Genomic DNA, 19,297 nt, shown 5'->3' with positions numbered 1-19,297 from the left:
TTCACAACACAAACAAAACAGCAAAAACAAACAAAAAAAATAGTTAAGATGCTAAACATTATGCTAGGTGCATTTTACCACATTTAAAAATAAATTTCTTCTTAAAAAGCAATTCTTTCATAATTTTTAAAAAGTGAACACCTGGGGGCTGCAGGAACTTAGCGGAGCCTGTGGTTGATTTCCATGGAAACCTGGGAAGAGCGGGTGAGTTTCAGAGCCTGGAATGAGAAGGGAGGCAGCGGATCAGCATCAGCGTCTAGGGCACCTTGGAAGCTGATGAAAACTCGAGACAGCTGATTTAAGGTGCTGTTTCCTCGCCCCTGTGTATTTTAGCTGCATAAACAGAATGTACCAGATGACTTACAAATGACTGTGCAGGGCTGTTAAGGTTGTGTGTTCCTTCCCTCAGCCTCAGAGAGCCAGTCCCTGCTGCCTATTGTCATGGAAATGAGTTTCATAGAGTGAGTTTGGAGTCGGCAAGAAGAAAGGCTATTTGGCTGCGGCGTTCTTCCTTTTTCAAAGGCTTCTAACGTGTGCCTGATATGGATATTAGCACAAGTAAACATTATACCTTCAGAGGGAGAAGACGGTGGAGAGGGAGGCCAGGTATTTCTGCCTAAACCGGGCCTCTGGGATGCTGGTGTTTTCCTATATGGTATTTTGATGAGTGTCTGTAGCACAAAACATCAGCCCCTGCTATAGGTCAGGCTGCCGCGGGGTTGCAGAGAGCTGCCTGGCCATGAGCAAGGCAATCGTGAATCCGGGGACGGGGGGGGGGGGGGGGGGGGGGGGGCAATGGGGGACAGGGCATTGAAGATCATCGCCTTGTTCACCGGATGCAGTGGAATCTGCACTTAACCCAAGTCTTTGAGTATTCGCATGCACCCCAAAGTCCGAGCAGCTGTGCTCTGGCATCCACCAGGCAAGTGGGTGTTGGCACACCTCCCCACGAGGCTCTCCATTCCGTGATGAGACCTCTCTGCCTGTCTAGGACCCAGTCCCCTGCCTTTGACAGCTCTAGTGGCTGTAGGGGGCTCTTCTGTGAAGGGGAGTAGAGCCCCATATTCGGACAAAGGTGCTACATCCACATGGCCTGGGGCTGAACCCTGGCTTTGCCCCTTACAACCTGTGTGACCGGAGGTAGGGTGCTTTTCCTCTCTGTGCCTCCGTGTTCTCACTGAAAAATGACTATAATGAGAGAGTCTCTACATCAGGGGGTTGTTGCAAGGATGCAATGAGTTCATCTATATAAAGCAGTTCCAGCAGTTTGAGAAGTTCCATAAATGCTAGCTATTAGAATTTTGTACACTACACAGCTATGTCTCATACCTCTCGCCTGTCCCCAGAGCCTTCGAGAACAAGCTTAACTCCTTGTACGCAGGACAGCCTTGCAAATGTCTAAAGCAGCTCTCCTGGCCCCGCCCATGTCCTCCGGGGTGAAAGTGTCCAGTCCTCACCTCTTGGTGTGACATGCCTTTGGCTGCCACGGCACATGCACCAGGCACCCATGCGACAGTCCCACTCACCCCTGAGGCTGCAAGGATGACTTCTCCACAGCCCGATTGCTTTTTCACTTGACCCAGTTTCTCTAGATCAGACTGGGGTGCATATATGCATTCCTATCCCCTTCCAAGGAAGCGTGGTGCCAGAGGCATCCCTGAGCCCCTTAATCCCCTGCTTTCCAGAGAGCAGCATCTTTGCTAGCAGCCCCGCTGGCAAGCCTCTCCAGGCTGGGAGTGCAGAGCCTGCAGCTGCCTGGCTGCATGAACGCCCCTCCCACTGGTAAGACTGGGCAGGGGCCCTACCACAGCCTTCATGGAAACGCCCATCCTGCCCAACATCCCTCCTTCCTCCTTCTGCAACTTTCATGCTCCCTCTGTTCTTCCTGGGGTTCTCAAACTGGGAGGGGGCTCATTGAAGATGTACATCAGTGCCTGAGCCAATTTGGCTCAGTAGATGGTCAGCCCACAGACTGAGGGGTACTAGTTTCTATTCCGGTCAAGAGCACCCGGTTGCAGGCTCGATCCCCAGCCCTGGTCAGGTTTTATGTGTGAGGCAATCAATTGATATGTCTCTTTCACATTGATGTTTCTCCTCTCTCTCTCTCTCTCTCTCTCTCTCTCTCTCTCTCTCGTGCGCCCTTCCACGCTTTATAAAAATCAATGGGAAAATATCCTTGGTTGAGGATTAACAAAAAGAAAGAAAAAGATGTACATCTCACAAGCAATTTCCCTGATTCTGATGCAGGGGGTCTTTGGGGACCCCTGACTCTAAGCTCCTGTCCCCATTTAAATTCTCCCCATGGCTGTGAGTGGCCAGGAGGTACATTATCATTAATGGGTGACGTAGGAGGCTTGCAATCCCAGACCCATGAGGTCAGGCTCCAGGCGGTGGAGGCATTGAGAGGGCAAGCCCCACAGAACTGGACTCACCAGGGCTGACTGGTTGGGGGAGCAGAGGGGTGCCCACCTTCCGGGGTGAGTTTGAGCGAGGCTGGCCTGAATTTCCTGCAGGCATCTGGGACGGAGTCCCCCGCTTCTTCTGTAAAAGGAATGCTCAGAGCTTCACTGACACCTTCCCTCTGAATCTGTTGTGGTTCCCTAATTACCCTCACTCAGGGCAGCTGCTGCTAGATTATTATTTCAAACATCTTTGAAGCTTCCAAAGTCAAAGCCTCCCATTGGCTGTACAGGACCCTAAGAGAACAGCTAACGGGGCTGGCTGGAGCCATAGCAGAAGAAACCCCGAAGGCTCCTGACAGGGTCTAGACAGGAAGCCGTGTCTGACCGCCTCCCAGCGGTGCCTCCTGAAGAGCCAGCTTCTCCCCAGGAGCACCAGCTTCGCCTCAGAGCACCAGCTGGTCCCAGGAGCACCAAGGGACCAGGGGGCGGAAGGAAGGGACAGGGCAATTCCAGTTTCCCTCTAGTCTGCTGAGAGGGGCCATGGAGAATTGCAGTGTTGGCTTCATGTCTTCTCAGAGAGTGATGTCTTAGAGCTCACAGGACAGCGTGTCCTGCATGGGCCTGCTGTCCCCCCAGCCTGCCCTGGGAGAGCCCCCTGCAGACCAGGTCTGATCACTGAAGACAGGGCCCTCCACGTCCAAATGGAACTGAAACTATCCTCCCACAGGCTCAGCAGGAAAGCCATCTAGGGATTTCTGGGAGCCAATATACTTACTGATTTATGAGCCCTGCTGATAAAATTGAGTCTCACTCAGCCAGCATGGTGTCAGTGGCTGAGCGTCGACCTCTGAACCAGGAGATCACGGTTTGATTCCCAGTCAGGGCACACGCCTGACTGGGAGAGGTTGCTTATCCTCTGTGCCTCCTCCATGGTTTGCAGTCTTGATCCCAATGGGGTCGTGCAGGAGGCAGCCAATCAATGATTCTTTCTCATCATTGATGTTTCTATTTCTCTCTCCCTAGCCCTTCCTCTCTGAAATCAATAAAAATATGTATTTTTTAAAAATGGAGTCTCTATTCCTGGGTATTCTTTAAAGATTTTTTTTAATTCTAGAAAATTCTGACTTTCACCCTATCTACTCAACTGAAACTCCTCTCTTGAATTTAGGTCACCAGGAGCGTGTTGTGGACCCCAGCGCCTTTCTGCTCAGACTCCCCACCCAGGAAGAGAGCCACTCTTTGGCTCCCCTCCCCCGCTCCCCAGGGTCCTCTTGCTTCAGAGCCAGGCAGAAGGCACTGCACCTTCCCAGATTCCCCTCTGTCCCCTGGCTTGTGAAACACATCAGTAACCCCCTTTGTTTTCACAAGGGGCTTGAGGGACAAGCGACCATAGGGAAGTAGCTGTAGTAGTTAACAGATATCCAGCAGGTCCTTGGTTTTCATTCAAAGGCAAGAAAGAGCCAGGAGTTAACTTTCTCAACCACTGTCAAGGTCCGGCCCATGATTCTGACCTAGGGGCAGCCTTGCCCCAAAGAACATCTTTCTTTCACTTTCAGAGCAGGTGTTTCCAAAGGATTTCCCCTCCCCCCCATCTTCCACCCCCGCCCCCCATGTTCCCAGTTCTCCTCAGCCCCAAAGCTGAAGATCCGCAGGTGTTAATTATGTTAATTATAGGGAATTCCACTCCTTAAAAGACTGTTTATTTACCTATCAAGGAAAACTTTCCTTAAGTCCCCTCCCCTCTGGGTGATCTCAGCTTTAGTCTTCCTCTGACAGTCTCAGCCTCTAACTCCGACTGGAAAATAAAATCAGACAGACTTTATTTACAGCCCGCCCACCCAGAAGTGACCTTCCTTCCGCAGGCCACTTGGCTTGCCTTTGTGATTTTTAGGATCAAACTTCAGCCCCTAACACACCACTGTACACACAACATGGGTGAGTCTAAATCAGCCTTGGGCAAACTACGGCCCGTGGGACAGATCCAGCTGTTCTATCTGGTTCTCTTGCTCTCCCCTCCGCTCCTTTACTTTGAATTTATATTAGTTCACACAAACACTCCATCCATGCTTTTGTTTTGGCCCTCCGGTCCAGTTTAAGAACCCATTGTGGCCCTCGAGTCAAAAAGTTTGCCCACCCCTGGGCTAAATGCATTGTGCTGAGAGAAGCAATTAGATTCAAAAAGCTTCCTGCTGTGATTCCATTTACATGACATTCTGAACGGGGCAAAACTGGAGTGACAAGAAGGGGATGGGGAATTGTTGGAGATGACAGAATTGGTGTATTATCTTGATTGTGATGGTGGTTATGTAATTCTATGCTTTTGTCAAGGCTCATGGAACTGTACCCTAAAAAGGGCAAATTTTATTGTATGTAAATTATACCGCCACACACCTGACTTTTTAAAAATGACTTCCATTTGCCAATCCTTTTTGGAACAAGGCAAGGTATCAATGGCTGTCAACTGCTGTGAATTTCCCACCCACCTTTGAAAGTGGCAACTGGAACTCTCTGGAAAGTCAAGTATGCCCAAGAAGAGGGTCAGCGGTCCCTGCAAAATGCCTCATTTTAAAAGGGGTTTAGACCACAGGAGACATTCCTTGTTTATTCATTGATTTATTCATTCATTCGCTCATTCAACAGTGTTTATTGAACACTTCCTAAGAGGCAATTTGGACATGACTTGAACCTATACCAGCTGCTTCCTGTGAGGGGCGTAGAATCTAGGGGACTGGAGAGTGGGCAACTGCATAGAAGTAAAGAAACAGTAGCAAACAGGGCCCATGGAGCTCCCGGAGGGGCATCCAGTCTCATCCGTGCATCAGCCAGGTAGGCAGCAGGGGTGAGGACCTCCGTCCGTGGGATGCACACGTGTAGATGCCCAAAGGAGAGAGAAAGAGGGACACATTCAAAAACTGTAAGGCGTTCATGCTGGTGAGAGCTTTGAGGCCGGAGAATAGCTTTGCTGCAGTCATTTCCCGTTGGGGGGCGGGGGAGTCTCTTTTCCTCCTTGTTCCACCAGCTTGAGGCCCTCCCCTGAAAAAAAGTGCCACAGAGGAGAGAAAACTGCTGTCCTAATGCAGGGCTTTCCGAGGCTTTAAACAATAAATCTTTGCTCAACAAATGAAAAGATTTCAGATTAACTGATCAAAAGCTCCGGGTACTTGGGCTTCTGAACTTTTCATACGTTTTAACGTGGGTCTGTGATATACTTTCTCCATCGGTAAAAAGGCAAATTCAAATGCCAAACGGGGGAGGACAGCAACAACCAAGGCCATCCCTAGAGCCGCACGGAGCCCCTCGATCGGAATTGTCTCACCTTGAATCCCAAATGGGTCTATTTTCTCACTGGTGCAGAGAGATTGTTGAGTTGATCCAAATAGACATTTCCCGGATTTCACTGTGGGGCCAGCTTTCTGGATTATATAAAGAATAACTTCCAAATTGCCTGGCTATGTTTTCTTTTCGGTGCTAAAACACCTAGGCCAGTGGTCGGCAAACTGCGGCTCGTGAGCCACATGGGGCTCGCGAGCCGTGGTTTGCCGCTCTGTTGACTAATGAGTTTGCCGACCACTGGGATAGGGGCTTAATCACAAGGAACAACAACAGCCTGTAATTATTGGAATCGAGAGTCTAGGTCAGTGGTCGGCAAACTCATTAGTCAACAGAGCAGCAAACCGCGGCTCGCGAGCCGCATGTGGCTCGCGAGCCGCAGTTTGCCGACCACGAACCTAGGCCATCACTGTATCTTGTGGGAAGGGATTCCAGCCCAGATCAGAAATCACTGAGCAATGGCTGAAATCAGCTAGAACATCTATCCCCCCAAAGACACTGTGTAGAACTCCCAGAATCCTCAGAGCAAAAGCTGTGTCCACTTTGCCATTAGGTCTGCTGTCATATGCCCTTGGCCTGCATCCATTATGAAGCTAGCCTTATCCATTCTCATCAGGGGCTTGGCTCTGGCGTTGTAGCTGCATTAATTCTAACCATTAATGCCAAAGCAACTGGCTTGATTCCAAATGTATGGCTGTGTCTGAGATTCAGCCACTGGATAAATGAAATTCCAGTGTCTCATCATTATTCTGTTGATGGCGATAACGAACTGGAGTATGGCTCTTACTTATCCATCTTCTTACTAGACGAGGCCAGATTTGCATACTTGTATCAAGCTGGGGCAGGATATCATTTCTTCTAAAATATTGATATCCTGAATCCCTTTCTACACAGGAGAACCTCAGGGCCTCCTGAGATCCCCCCACCAAAGCCTTTGAACACTACAAAGTAGCCTGAACCCCTACAGTCAGACTTCTGTTCAGTAATGCTCCTTCCAGATCAACAGGAAAGGATCAAGGGTGAAGGAATTCTGAAAGGGGTCCTGTTTCCAGGTGAAGAGAAATGAGAAGAGGCGTGGGAGGGAGGGAATCTGCATGACGGATGGATGGAATGGGATTTTGTCTTCCAGGGTTATCTGTCAGAAGGCTTGGTAACGAAGTGGTACCGCTCACCACGCCTGCTCCTCTCCCCTAACAACTACACCAAAGCCATCGACATGTGGGCGGCCGGCTGCATCCTGGCCGAGATGCTCACAGGGAGAATGCTCTTTGCAGGTAAGCTGCTAACCACTCACCTTCTTTTTCCTCTGGTGTCGTTCTAGCCCAGTGGTCGGCAAACTCATTAGTCAACAGAGCCAAATATCAACAGTACAACGATTGAAATTTCTTTTGAGAGCCAAATTTTTTAAACTTAAACTTCTTCAAATGCCACTTCTTCAAATAGACTCACCCAGGCCGTGGTATTTTGTGGAAGAGCCACACTCAAGGGGCCAAAGAGCCGCATATGGCTCGCGAGCCGCGGTTTGCTGCTCTGTTGACTAATGAGTTTGCCAACCACTGGGATAGGGGCTTAATCACAAGGAACAACAACAGCCTGTAATTATTGGAATCGAGAGTCTAGGTCAGTGGTCGGCAAACTCATTAGTCAACAGAGCGGCAAACCGCGGCTCGCGAGCCCCATGTGGCTCGCGAGCTGCAGTTTGCCAACCACTGCGCTAGAGAGACTAAAAGTAATCTTTTAGGACAGAACTTTCACAATCAAGTAACCACTTGTATTCCAATACCTTGAGGTTGACTGTTGGAAACACCCACCCTACGTTTCCAGCCCCTTCCTTCTCTCTCCCTGCCACTCCGAGCCATCGGTCTGGAGTGCTCATTTGGAGAGGGGTCCCCACAAGGAGCTCCCAGAGTCTCTGAACTGACCCTCCATGAGCCCACTGAGGGAGAGGCCAAGGGGACTCCTTGAGAGCAGACCCTGACGCTGGAGTCCCTTACTGGGCTGGCCTTCACAGCATTCGCATGTATTTAGTGCCACATGGGGCGTGTGGGGACACGCGAAGAGCCCATCCTGAGCCACCAGCTGCTGGAAGACTAGGATCCATGGGAACTGGGGGTACGGAGAGGCCCTCTGAGAGCTGGGTGAGTCAGGGGGCTCCTTGAGGAAAGCGAGGCTTGGTGAGGATTCACTCGGGTAGGGGCAGTGGAAAGGCTACTCACGCAAAGACGGAAAATGGGAGGAATGAAGGTAAGAATGGCCTGGAGGTCAGAGCGGGATAGCAAGGAGACACACTTGTCCCATCCCAGCAGTGCCAGAGCTCGGACAAAGGCTCAGAGTTGTCTGGGGGTAGAAGGTGCGTTGAGTTTCTGAGACGCATAAAGACTGACGCCTTTACAGATGAGAGAGGTATTCGTTCCCAGCATCCAGCATGATGCCTGGCAGGGAGAAGGTGCTCAATAAATAATTACTTGTCGAATGAATGAATGCCTACCTCCATCCTGATCCACGCACTGGGCATAGCCTGTCTTCCTCCCTCAGCCCAAAGCAGCACAGAAGCAGAGTGCTCAGGACACATTCCAAACCCAATTTGTTATTCCTGATATTTTCCTCTCCTCATTGGAATCCTCCTCATTGGAATCCTCCTCATTGGAAACCGAGGGGTCAGGCTCATTCCCGGCCTTGAAATCACCTGCTTCCCCAGCCTGGTAAAGAACATGCAGAGAGGCCTCTGGGAAGGGGCCCTTGGAAAGCCTCGGGCCAGGCTGTTCCCGTCACTTTGGTGCTGGCTGCCAGTCTTTATCAGACTGTTCATCCCAGAGGCAGAGGCATTTGACAAAGCCAGACCCAGAGACAGCAAGCCATCTGCTCATAGTCACATAGCAAGTTAGCGTCCGGAGGAAGACCAGAGCCAGGGCCCCTGGCTCCCAGCCAGGGCTGACCCACTGCCCTGTGTGGCCCCTCCCAGGTCTCCTGGAACTGCTGTGGGGCTCCCACACACCCAGTCACTTGGGCAGCACACTCACCCACCTGGCATTTGCCTCCCCAGGGGCTCACGAGCTGGAGCAGATGCAGCTCATCCTGGAGACCATCCCTGTGATCCGGGAGGAGGACAAGGACGAGCTGCTCAAGGTGATGCCTTCCTTCGTCAGCAGCACCTGGGAGGTGAAGAGGCCCCTGCGCAAGCTGCTCCCCGAAGTGAACAGTGAAGGTACCTGCGCCCACAGCCAGGCCCACATCTGCAGGCTGCGCTCTGCGTCCCCTTGGGGGTGGGGCCAGGTAGCGTCCTTCCAGAAGGACCAAGCATAGTCCTTAGCATAGAAGTGAGCCCCCCTGGCAGCCAGCATTTGCTGGGGCTACTTCCAGATGGAATGTGGCCAGCAGGCAACCTCAAGGCAGTCATTTGGGGTCCTCCATATTCCACCCCTGATTTGCCTCCTTTTCTTTCTTATCTTTCTCACTTGCTTCCTCCTTCACCCCCTTTACTTTTTCCTCCTCGGGAGGTTTGGTGTGGTGCAGAGAACATGGGCTTTATCAGCTTCAGAGCCAAAGCCAGGCTCAATTCCTAGTTCTACCAGTGAGTGCCTAGCTGTTTGGTCTTGGACAAGTTTCTTAACTTCTCTGCCTCTCAGTTTCCTTGACTATAAAATGGGCATAATAATACATATCACATACAGTCGTTATGACGGGTAAGTAAATAGGATCTGTAAGGCCCTGGGCATAGGAGGGTTGCTCTGTCATCTTAGATCAGGGGTCCTCAAACTACGGCCCGCGGGCCACATGCGGCCCGCCGAGGACATTTATCCGGCCCGCCGGGTGCCGCTGCCTGTCCTGCTTAGCAGCTGACTCGTCCCGGGCCCGCAGTGCGCATAGGAATTTGTTCATAGTTTTTTTTTAAACTATAGTCCGGCCCGCCAACGGTCTGAGGGACAGTGAACTGGCCCCCTGTTTAACAAGTTTGAGGACCCCTGTCTTAGATGTTACATTATCATTGGGCCTCATACCTGTCAGAGGCTTCCATAGGAAGCTTCTACAGCCGATTGTGAGAGAGACCAAAATTCTCAAGGCTCAAATAAGATTTAATTATTACTTAAGAAAAAAGAAATTAAGTTTATTTCTCACCCTGGCCAGTGTTGCTAAGTGGTCAGAACATCTGTCCTGGACTGAAGGTGCTGGGCTTCTTGTCCCAGCGTTACGAAGCGTTCAGCATTCTGGAGAAAGGGGCTGATGCGTAGATTCAAGAAGGAGTCTGGAGACGAAAGATAATTTTGAAAGGCATTGGGGGTCAGAGGATCTTCAGCTAAAGGAACTGAAGACTACTCCTTGTCTAAGGACCTGTGCTTTTATTAACACAATTTGTCCTAAGGCAAGGTGGAGATATACACTTCAAAGAGTAAGGTATCAAAGGGTAGGGTACAGAAGCATTGTCAGTTTGGGGAATAGCCTACAGCTGTTCAGGTGTTTGGCCAACAGGAGGCAATAAAATGTCCTGAGCTGTCTGGCAGCAGACTATTATCCTATTCAGGTTTGGGGGGAGTGCCGTTTAGCCGTTCCAACAGGTAAACTACATATGTGGCTCAGCCCTTGTTGAGCCCCCAAGCTTCACCAACCTTTTGATGAAACTCTTGTAATTATTACATGCTGGAATTGGTTCCCGGCATGAAGGGTCATGGGATTGATTCCCAGTCAAGGGCAGGTACCTGGGTTGCAGGTTCATCTCTCAGCCCCGGTCAGGGCAGGTACAGGAGGCAACCACTCCATGTGTCTCTCTCAAGTTGATGTTTCTCACGCTCTTGTCCCTCCCTTCCACTCTCTCTCTAAAAAATCAATGGAAAAAATATCCACGGGTGAGGAGTAACACAAAAAAAGTTAATTTCTCTCTTATACAATAATCCAAAACCAGGCAGTCCAAGGCCAACATGGTGGGCCTGCTCCACAGCTGTCCAGGGGCCCAAGGTCCTTCTGTCTTGTTCTGCAGAGACTTTGTAGGAGGTTTTCATGGGTCAGGCCTGGAGATGGGGCACACACATCACTTCGACCCCCATTCCATGGCCTCCATCACAGCCACATCTAACCGCAGGGACAACTGGGAGGCGGGCCAGTGTGAGGCAGGTAGAGGGGGGCTTACATGGGGCACGACTGCCACCTTGAAGTGTGAGAGGGGCAGGTGTGGGGAAGAGAGAACAGCTGAGGGCGGGGGGCGGGGACCACAGAGGGCAGAGCTAGGCTCAGGGGTGGAGGGTAAAGGGACAGATGTGGGTTGGACAAAGAAAGGGTTATTAATATTAGGGTTTCCCACGAGTGTCTGGGCACCTGTTAGAGGACATGGAGAGGAAAGAGGAGATGCTTGCTAGTCAGTGGAGTGGCCTTCAGGTAGGCACTGCCTGACTTCAGGGTTCGCTGGGTCTTTCTTAATAATGACGACAATGGTGATGATGCCTTAAAGCTTTAACTCTCCATTTCCGTGTCACAAGGTCCAGTGTCATAGGGTGGGGGTGAGGGAGGGTCAGAGGCCCAAAGAGGGGAAGGCTTGCCCAGCCTGGAGCCCAGTGGCAGTGCCCGACCCTTCCCAGTCCTGGGCACCGTGAGGCCAATCCTCTTTCAGGTCCGCAGCCCTGGCCCAGAAGCAGCCCCTGAGCCCGAGAGCATTGGGGGTAATCAGAGTTGCTGCTGCTTCGCTGGTCTCTGTCTAAGGTTACAGAGCAGGACTGAGTTCCCCTGGGAGGCCAGAGACCCATCCCTTCCCTGAATCATTGATGAATTTCCCTGCCAGGAGCTCCAGGGCTGCGGGAGGGGCAGGGTAGCGGTGCAGCTGAGCCCCCACGGGAGCCCCTCGGATGGGGACAGCGGCCTGGGCCTTGAGCTCAGCTGCCTCCTCCCTCTGCACCTGGGCTGTCACATAATTAGCCAGGTCAGGATTCCAGCGGGGCCTCCAGCCCTGAGAAGTAACCCCCCCCCCCCCCAGGCTCCACTTTGCCCAGATAATGCAGCACCGAGCTCACGGGGCAATGGGGACCCTACCTACTTAGGAAAAAGCATCAGTGCCTGTGCCCGCGCCAATGGCCAGCAGTGCGCACCCAGAACACCCTGAGACCCTAACATACTGTCATGCCGGGTGGCAAATGACTACTGACTGCTCAAGGCTTCCGTGTGTCCCTCCCCATCCCAGGTTCCAGATGCCAGGACCTCCCCTTGGTCCAGCCACTAAAGGGTTTCTGCCTGGCACGGCCGGGTCTTCAGCCTGGTGGGGAAATATCCTGATGTTCACAGCCCTGCCCCATCTGACCGCACCTTCCTCGCTGGCCATGCCGCCTCTCATCACTCTTACACAGAGCCAGCTTCTCACCCTTGCCTTGTCAGCCCCACATTCATTTTCTCCCCCGTCTTCGAGTTTCAATTCAATTCCACAGACATGGACCGAGTGCCTCCTCACAGTCCTTCTGGAGCAGAGTACAGGCAATCCGCATTATTCACGGGTTCCGACCGTATTTGCCAATTTGCCTGCCCGCTGATATTTATGTTCAACCCCCCAAATCAATTCCCATCGCGCTTTCACTGCTATTCGCTGACACGTGCAGAGCAGAACAGCCAGAAACCCGAGGGGCCCCACGTGCACGTGCCCAGCGGAGGTCCACGGAGGCCACGCCCTGGGTCTGGTGCAGCCTCACTCTACACACAAGCATCCTTTCTGGGGCCTATGCAATGCCCCCTGTGTGCATGTTAGCACTTCTAAAAATACAGGTATATTTTTATTGATTTCAGAGAGCAAGATGTAGCCTGCTTCTATTTGTTAGACCTCCCAGGGCAACCTATGGGAGGCGCGCTGGACATCAACTAGGAGCTCTGGCCTGTCAGGCCCTGTCCCACCTGCCTCACCTCCGTCACCGTCCTCTCAGGGGCTGTTTACTGCTGGGAAGCAGGCTCCCCAGCCGCCCCAGCAGCACTCAGCCCAACACTGGGAGCAGGTGGAGAGATACCCCAGCGTCCCTGAGTGAAGCCCCTTGCAGGTCCCACGCTGTCTCCTGGGGGACCCCAGTGGAAATGAGCCCCAGGTGCCCACAGGGGAACCTGCTCATAGATACATCCTCTACTGGCTTCTTCCCCCCTCCCCGGCCCCTCCCAGTGCACTTCGGGGATCACCACCAGGTAAGGACTTACACCTCAATCCTTGTCTCTGGAGAAATCAGCCTAAGGCAGAGTTCTAGCCCTGGACCTCCTGTCACCAGCCATGACCTTGAGCATGCCCCTTTCCCCCTCCGGGCCTCCCTTACTTAGATTTGTGGGTCAAAAAGCAGCATCAGCTCCGAATTTGTCGCTGGATTGTGGTAGAGGACCATGAGAAAGAAAACGGCTAAAACCCTTTTTACAAACGGATAGTACACAGGACCGTCACCACGCTGCGGGGTCTCCTTCTCAGGGTGGCAGCGGCAACCAATGACCTTCCTGTCCGGTTCTGCTCCACAGCCATCGACTTTCTGGAGAAGATCCTGACCTTTAACCCCATGGATCGCCTCACAGCCGAGATGGGGCTGCAGCACCCCTACATGAGCCCGTACTCATGCCCCGAGGACGAGCCCACCTCCCAGCACCCCTTCCGCATTGAGGATGAGATTGACGACATCCTGCTGATGGCTGCCAGCCAGAGCCAGCTCTCCACCTGGGACAGGTGTGGTTCCAGGCATGTCCAGCCCTGGAGTCTAGAGCCCCCGTTCCAGTCCTCCCATTGCTATTTGCCTCTGATTCTGTGTGACCTTTCCCTCTGTCTCTCACGTTGTATAGCCCTGGGGCGCTTTCCCCAACTTTCCTGCCGGCCTTCCCTCTCCCATGCCCTGGCACTCAGTACAGGAGCAGCCTGTCTTACATGTGGCCCAGGGCCCTTCCTTTGGCACCACCAGCTTTCCTCCCCCCCCCCACCCCCATCCCCCTGCATGTACCAGGCTCAGTGCAGTGTTCCGCTAGCACTGAATGAGGGCCCCCTGTAGGAGCTGCCTTCTGGCGGGCTGGGAATTTGCCCTGGAAACGTAAACCGCAGCCACGCAAGGCAAGAGAACAGTGTGGAATTTACTGCCACATAGCACGTCCCTGGTTCACCTCCTTTGCACCTCTGCGGAGTGCCATTAGGCGGGGTACCATTATTGGCATTGCCCATTGGCACATGAGGAAGCTACAGTGCAGAGAGGGTAGGGATTGGCAGCGTGTCACACAGCGGATATTTGGCCCACCTGGGGTTCTCCCCAATCTGCATCCCTGTCAGACACTGCTAAGCAATCACAGGACTCCTTCCTGCTAAACTGGGCTGGGGGTCAGAATCCTTCTCAACACCGTGTGCCCTGACGTCTCTACCAACGAATCAGAGTTGGATAGAAGTTACTTTTTAAGGAAATACTTTCAAAAACAGGTACTTTAAGCAGTCTCCATGTAGGTAAGGCATCTATGATCTCCTAGGTCCGTGGTCGGCAAACTGCGGCTCGCGAGCCACATGCGGCTCTTTGGCCCCTTGAGTGTGGCTCTTCCACAAAATACCACGGCCTGGGCGAGTCTATTTTGAAGAAGTGGCGTTAGAAGAAGTTTAAGTTTAAAAAATTTGGCTCTCAAAGGAAATGTCAATCGTTGTACTGTTGATATTTGGCTCTGTTGACTAATGAGTTTGCCGACCACTGTCCTAGGTCCCTTCCTGGTCTGGTGGTCTTAGATCACGCAGCTAAATGTGTGGGCATTGCCATCTGCATTCCTGGGAGCGACAGCTGATAGCTGCTCAATCTCGTACTAAAGCCCAGAGCTTTGCATCGAGGACTCCAAGGGCGCCAAGTGGGAGCCCCGCTGTGGTGGGCGTGTGACAGCAGTTACAGAGGGACAGAGGAGCAATTCCTCCTTTTCAGTCATGTGACAGTTGATGGGTCTCAGATGAAGGAGACAGCAAGGGAAGGCCATGCCCCATTGCTAGTTTGGACAGGTTCCTGGGTTGTCCACGTGGGTGGTTGGCATCAAGCGTTGCCAGCAAATGGAGATTAAGGCAAACTCTCTTCTGCTGACCCCTGTGCATGGCCTGCGCTTGACTGTGGTCCCTGCAGCCCCGCCCCCTCCACGCCACAGCATTTAGGAACTTTCTGGAAAGTTAGCTCGGGAGGACAGGGATTGTGCTGTTTTGTTCGCTGCTGTGTCTGGTAATGCCTAGAACAGGGCCCGCTACAGAGTAGGTGCTCAGGAAATGTGTGTAGGGGAGTGAATGAATACCAAGAATACCAGGGGTAAGGCAACAGTCCCTCACCCCAGCCCTGGAGCCTCGCCATTGCCTTGTCCCATCACCCTCCCCGCTTGCAGCGCGGTTAGAGACAGGAGCCGGAGGGATGGGCTGGGGACCCAATCCCTGGTCCGTCTGCACCCTTGCAGGTACCCCGTGAGCCTGTCATCCGACCTGGAGTGGCGGCCCGACCGGTGCCCGGACGCGAGCGAGGTGCAGCGGGACCCGCGCGCGGGCTCGGCGCCGGCGGAGGACGTGCAGGTGGACCCGCGCAAGGACTCACAGAGCAGCTCCGAGCGCTTCCTGGAGCAGTCGCACTCGTCCATGGAGCGCTCCTGCGACTACAAGGTGGGCTCGCCGTCCTACCTGGACAAGCTGCTGTGGCGCGACAGCAAGCCGCACCACTACTCCGAGCCCAAGCTCATCCTGGACCTGTCGCACTGGAAACAGGCGGCCGGCGCGCCCCCCGCTGCCGCCGGGGCTGCGGATGCCGGGGCCGTGGACGCCGGGGCGCGCCGCGAGGACGAGCCGGCCAGCCTCTTCCTGGAGATCGCGCAGTGGGTGCAGAGCACGCAGGGCGGCCAGGAGCCAGCCAGCCCGCCCCGCGAGGGGCCCGAGCGCCGCCCGTCTGCCTCCCCGCCCGGCCGCCCTGCCACCGTGGACGGCGGCGCCAGCCCCCAGTTCGACCTGGACGTGTTCATCTCCCGCGCCCTGAAACTCTGCACCAAGCCCGAAGACCTGCCGGACAATAAACTGGGCGACCTCAACGGCACGTGCATCCCCGAGTGCCCTGCGGATCTCGTGCAGACAGAAACCTTCTCCAAAGAACGGTGGTGAGGCCGGAGGGGGGCGCTCCAGGCCCCTGCACCCCCCGCGGGAGGCCACCCAGGGAAGGCGGGCCTGGCGGGAGGAGGCGGCCCCCCTGGCACCTCCACCCCCTGGGGGTTAGCAGGACACAGGAAGGATCCGAGGAGCGAGAGGAATGTCCATTTCTTAAACTGCCTTAATAACTAGCCTTTAACCTCTGGGAGCGGGTTTAAACAGGAGCCTAGTTTGGGGGTTGATCACTTTCCCAGCGAAGAGGAGGCCCTTGCGTCTTATAAGTGGCGGCGGCGTGCAGGGAAGAAGCGAGTCTTAGGAGGCAGCCCGCCGGCCGCGCCCGGGTGGGGAGAGGCCTGGGAATCTGGCAGGCTGGTGTAGACACCCACGGGCCCAACGAGCCTCAACTGACAGACACGGAAAGACAGTGAGAACCCGAGAAGCAGAGTCCAGCCAGGGTCCGGGCAAGCCTCCAGTCCCAGTCTCCCGGCCCCAGGCCAGTGTCTGTCCACTACACAATGTCTTCCTCTGCTGGGGTCCCGCTGGCTTTTCAGTCAGAAAAGTTAGTGCAAGATGTACCTTCCCTGTCCATCCATCACCATGTTCTTTTCTTCCGGGCTATGTGTCTTGTATTCCAACATTGGAAACTGAGCCAGTTTCTTTTCCCCAATCAAGCATATTATTCTGGTGCCTCAAATTCATCACTTCTCCTTTGCCAGGCCCCTGTATTTGCCCCACTCCTGAATGATCTGGAATCCTTGTTTAGATCAGATCAGTTCGGGGTCTGTGGGTAACAGAACTCATCCTCCCAGGCCTGGGCACGCACCTCTTCCAGAACTCCTCATGTGCTTTCCTGACGCGTGCGCAGACACAGACACAGCCCTCCTTCCCAAGGGCTGTCACATGGGTGAGTGTGAAGATAGCAATTCCATGAATCCCTCCAAGGCCCCCCACCCCCACACCCAATGAGGGGCTCGCCATAGAGCAAATGTGAGGAGGGAAGATTTCAGATTCATGCATCCTTATCAGGCTTCGTTCATACGGCCCTTGGTTCTGATCATCCATGAGCCCCGGCAAAGAGCAGGCCCTGAAGAAGTGCATTGGAGAGCAAGTGGCCTGGGGACAAGGTGTCCAGGGAGGTAGCAATGTGTGAAAGGAGGGTGCCAACCGTGAGGACCCTCGGGGGTCAGGCAGAGGCATGGAGACCCCAGAGGAAGGGATTCCAAGCCACCTCCTAGTTCAGGCCAGGATGAGTTTTGGAACTTGCAAACCCAGAGGTGCCCTCGCACACGGAGCCTGGGGTGATGGTGTGTGGGCACAGCAGACCCTCTGCAGAAGCGTCGTGCCGTTTCCATCACTGGTGTCCAGCTCCACCCCTCCCCCACCCCAACACACCCAAAGACACCCACAGGAAGTCTGCACACTCTAAGCGGAAGGTCCCCCCGTCTTGTTCTTGGCTGTGTTCACCCTCACCTTAACAGCACCTTAAATCTAATCTGCTAAGTAGGATTTGTACATTGAAACCTGCAACATACTAGAAACTTATATTTAAAAACAGAATTAATCACACTGACCGATTTTTAAATGGGAAAATATGTAAATATGAAGTATTTGTTTTTGGTTTTTATTTTAAAGATAAGGAAATGTACACTGCTCCTCATGTGCCATTTGTCCTCAGAGGGCGGCTTTACATTTTTGGTAAAGGAACAAGCTGCTGACCTTGACCAGAAGTTCATATATAATTGTTATTACAGAGGAATTGTTATTACTATTCAAGTTTTAAAAAAAATCTATTAAGCATTATTAAACTTGATCAGGATGGGCCAAATAAAGTTATATTGGAACATGGATTCATTTCTTCATTTGCATATTATCTCATTCATGTATGTTATCTGATCTTGTCTTTAGCTGTGGGTGATCCATCGAGCCTGGCTGGCTTCTCCCTGCCACCCGTGAAGGCTGGTGTTTGGAGGGATTGCAGTTGGAGGAGAGATGAGAACCTACACAGATTGGTAGTCAGGAGAGTGATTCCAGAATCATCTGGGCCTGGCCTGGTGTTTATAGTGTAGATTTCAAACCAAATCTAGGAGCCAATTCCAGACCTTCTGACCAAGACTCATCCTTTCCTCCAGTGACAAAAGGTGCCAACATCATGAGATCTGGGGGAGCCAGCCACCCAGAAATACCAGCCTGAGCCACACCCTACAGAGGCCCGAGATTCCACCCATCTGAAGCTCACCCTTTTGTAAGACCTGTGTCAAAGCACTAGCCCAAGCTTCATTCCTTACTCCACAAGCATAAGTGAAGACAGTAGAGAGGGTTTTAATAATTGGTTCCTGTTTATTTTGATTTCCCTGAAAGACCTTTTGATTAAAGGAACTTTCTGCTGTTGAAATGCACCTGAGCCAAGAGGCGCATCCTGCTAAGCCAACTGGGATTCTCTCCAAAGTGTCGGTGGAGAGTAACTATCTCCCAGCTGGGCAGATGCAAATGAAGAGAGTGGCCCCGAGCCAGGCAGAGTCCTGGTTGAAATTTTATATTTGAGAAGCCTTGAGGCCTGGGGCTGCTAGAATGTAGAAAATGGGGTTTGAGGCAGAAGGAATTGAGAATCCCTAATAGCAAACAGCACTAAAAAGTATCCCCTCCTGCCCGGCCAGCATGGTTCAGTGGTTGAGCATCAACCACTGAACCAGGAGGTCATGGTTCGATTCCTGGTCATGCCGGTGCACATGCCCAGGTTGCAGGCTCAATCCCCAGTGTGGGGTGTGTAGGAGGCAGCTGATCAATGATTCTCTCTCATCATTGATGTTTCTATCTCTCTCTCTTTTTCTCCCTTCATCTCTGAAATCAATTTAAAAAAAAAATTTTAATGTGTCCCCTCCCACAGGAATTGCATGGGGACATACTTAATTCTCCCCGCAGCAATGTGTGACAACACGTGGTAAGTACTATCAACCAGGGAACCTCACCTGAGCACTGAGGTTCAGGTGTCCAGAGTTTTTATTGGAGATCGTTCGTGTAGGGCTCTGTGACTGATCTGAGTTACTCAGTCTCCAGTTCCTCAGAGATCAAACTGATGCAGCGTGGCCCAGGGCCTCCGACTTGCAAAAACACTCTTACAGGCAGGATGTTATAAGGGCTCAGAGGTATTGCCTGGGAGCTAGTGAAGGCAGAACTAAATATCTGCCTTCCTTTAGAGCAGGGGTGGGGAACCTCTTTTCTGCCAAGGGCCACTTGGATATTTATAACACCATTCACGGGCCATACAACATTATCAACTTAAAAATTAGCCTGCTCCATTTGGTCAAACATTGAATTAACTCACCCCTAATGCTTTGTCAGGGCCCGACCAAATGATTTCGTGGGCCCCTGCTTTAGAATATACAAGATTTGAGAAACTAGGGTCTGCTGAGTTAACCTCTACTGACTTTGAATACAGCTGTGTCTCCTGTACTTCTAAAGTTGTGTGAGAGCGTGTCTCATGTGAACATTACAGCAAAGCTGAGGCAAC

The 19,297-nt window shown here is 52.7% G+C and overlaps 1 protein-coding gene across 2 annotated transcripts in view; it reads left to right on the top strand.

The window, feature by feature from the left end:
* Positions 1-17,634, top strand: part of MAPK4 (mitogen-activated protein kinase 4) — a 134,007-nt gene extending 116,373 nt beyond the window's left edge. For both annotated transcript variants that reach the window (XM_080684662.1, XM_080684661.1), the window contains exons 3-6: positions 6,862-7,006; positions 8,776-8,937; positions 13,191-13,392; positions 15,117-17,634. In XM_080684662.1, coding sequence (XP_080540788.1) covers positions 6,862-7,006; positions 8,776-8,937; positions 13,191-13,392; positions 15,117-15,804 — 1,197 coding nt within the window. In that variant the 3' untranslated portion in view covers positions 15,805-17,634. The remainder of the gene's footprint in view (positions 1-6,861; positions 7,007-8,775; positions 8,938-13,190; positions 13,393-15,116) is intronic.
* Positions 17,635-19,297: the final 1,663 nt, after the last annotated feature.

The sequence above is a fragment of the Plecotus auritus genome, assembly GCF_963455305.1.
Source record: "Plecotus auritus genome assembly, chromosome: 8".
NCBI lineage: Eukaryota > Metazoa > Chordata > Mammalia > Chiroptera > Vespertilionidae > Plecotus > Plecotus auritus.
The sequence above is the reverse complement of the archived record's forward strand: the minus strand, read 5'-3'. Positions and strand labels throughout refer to the sequence as shown.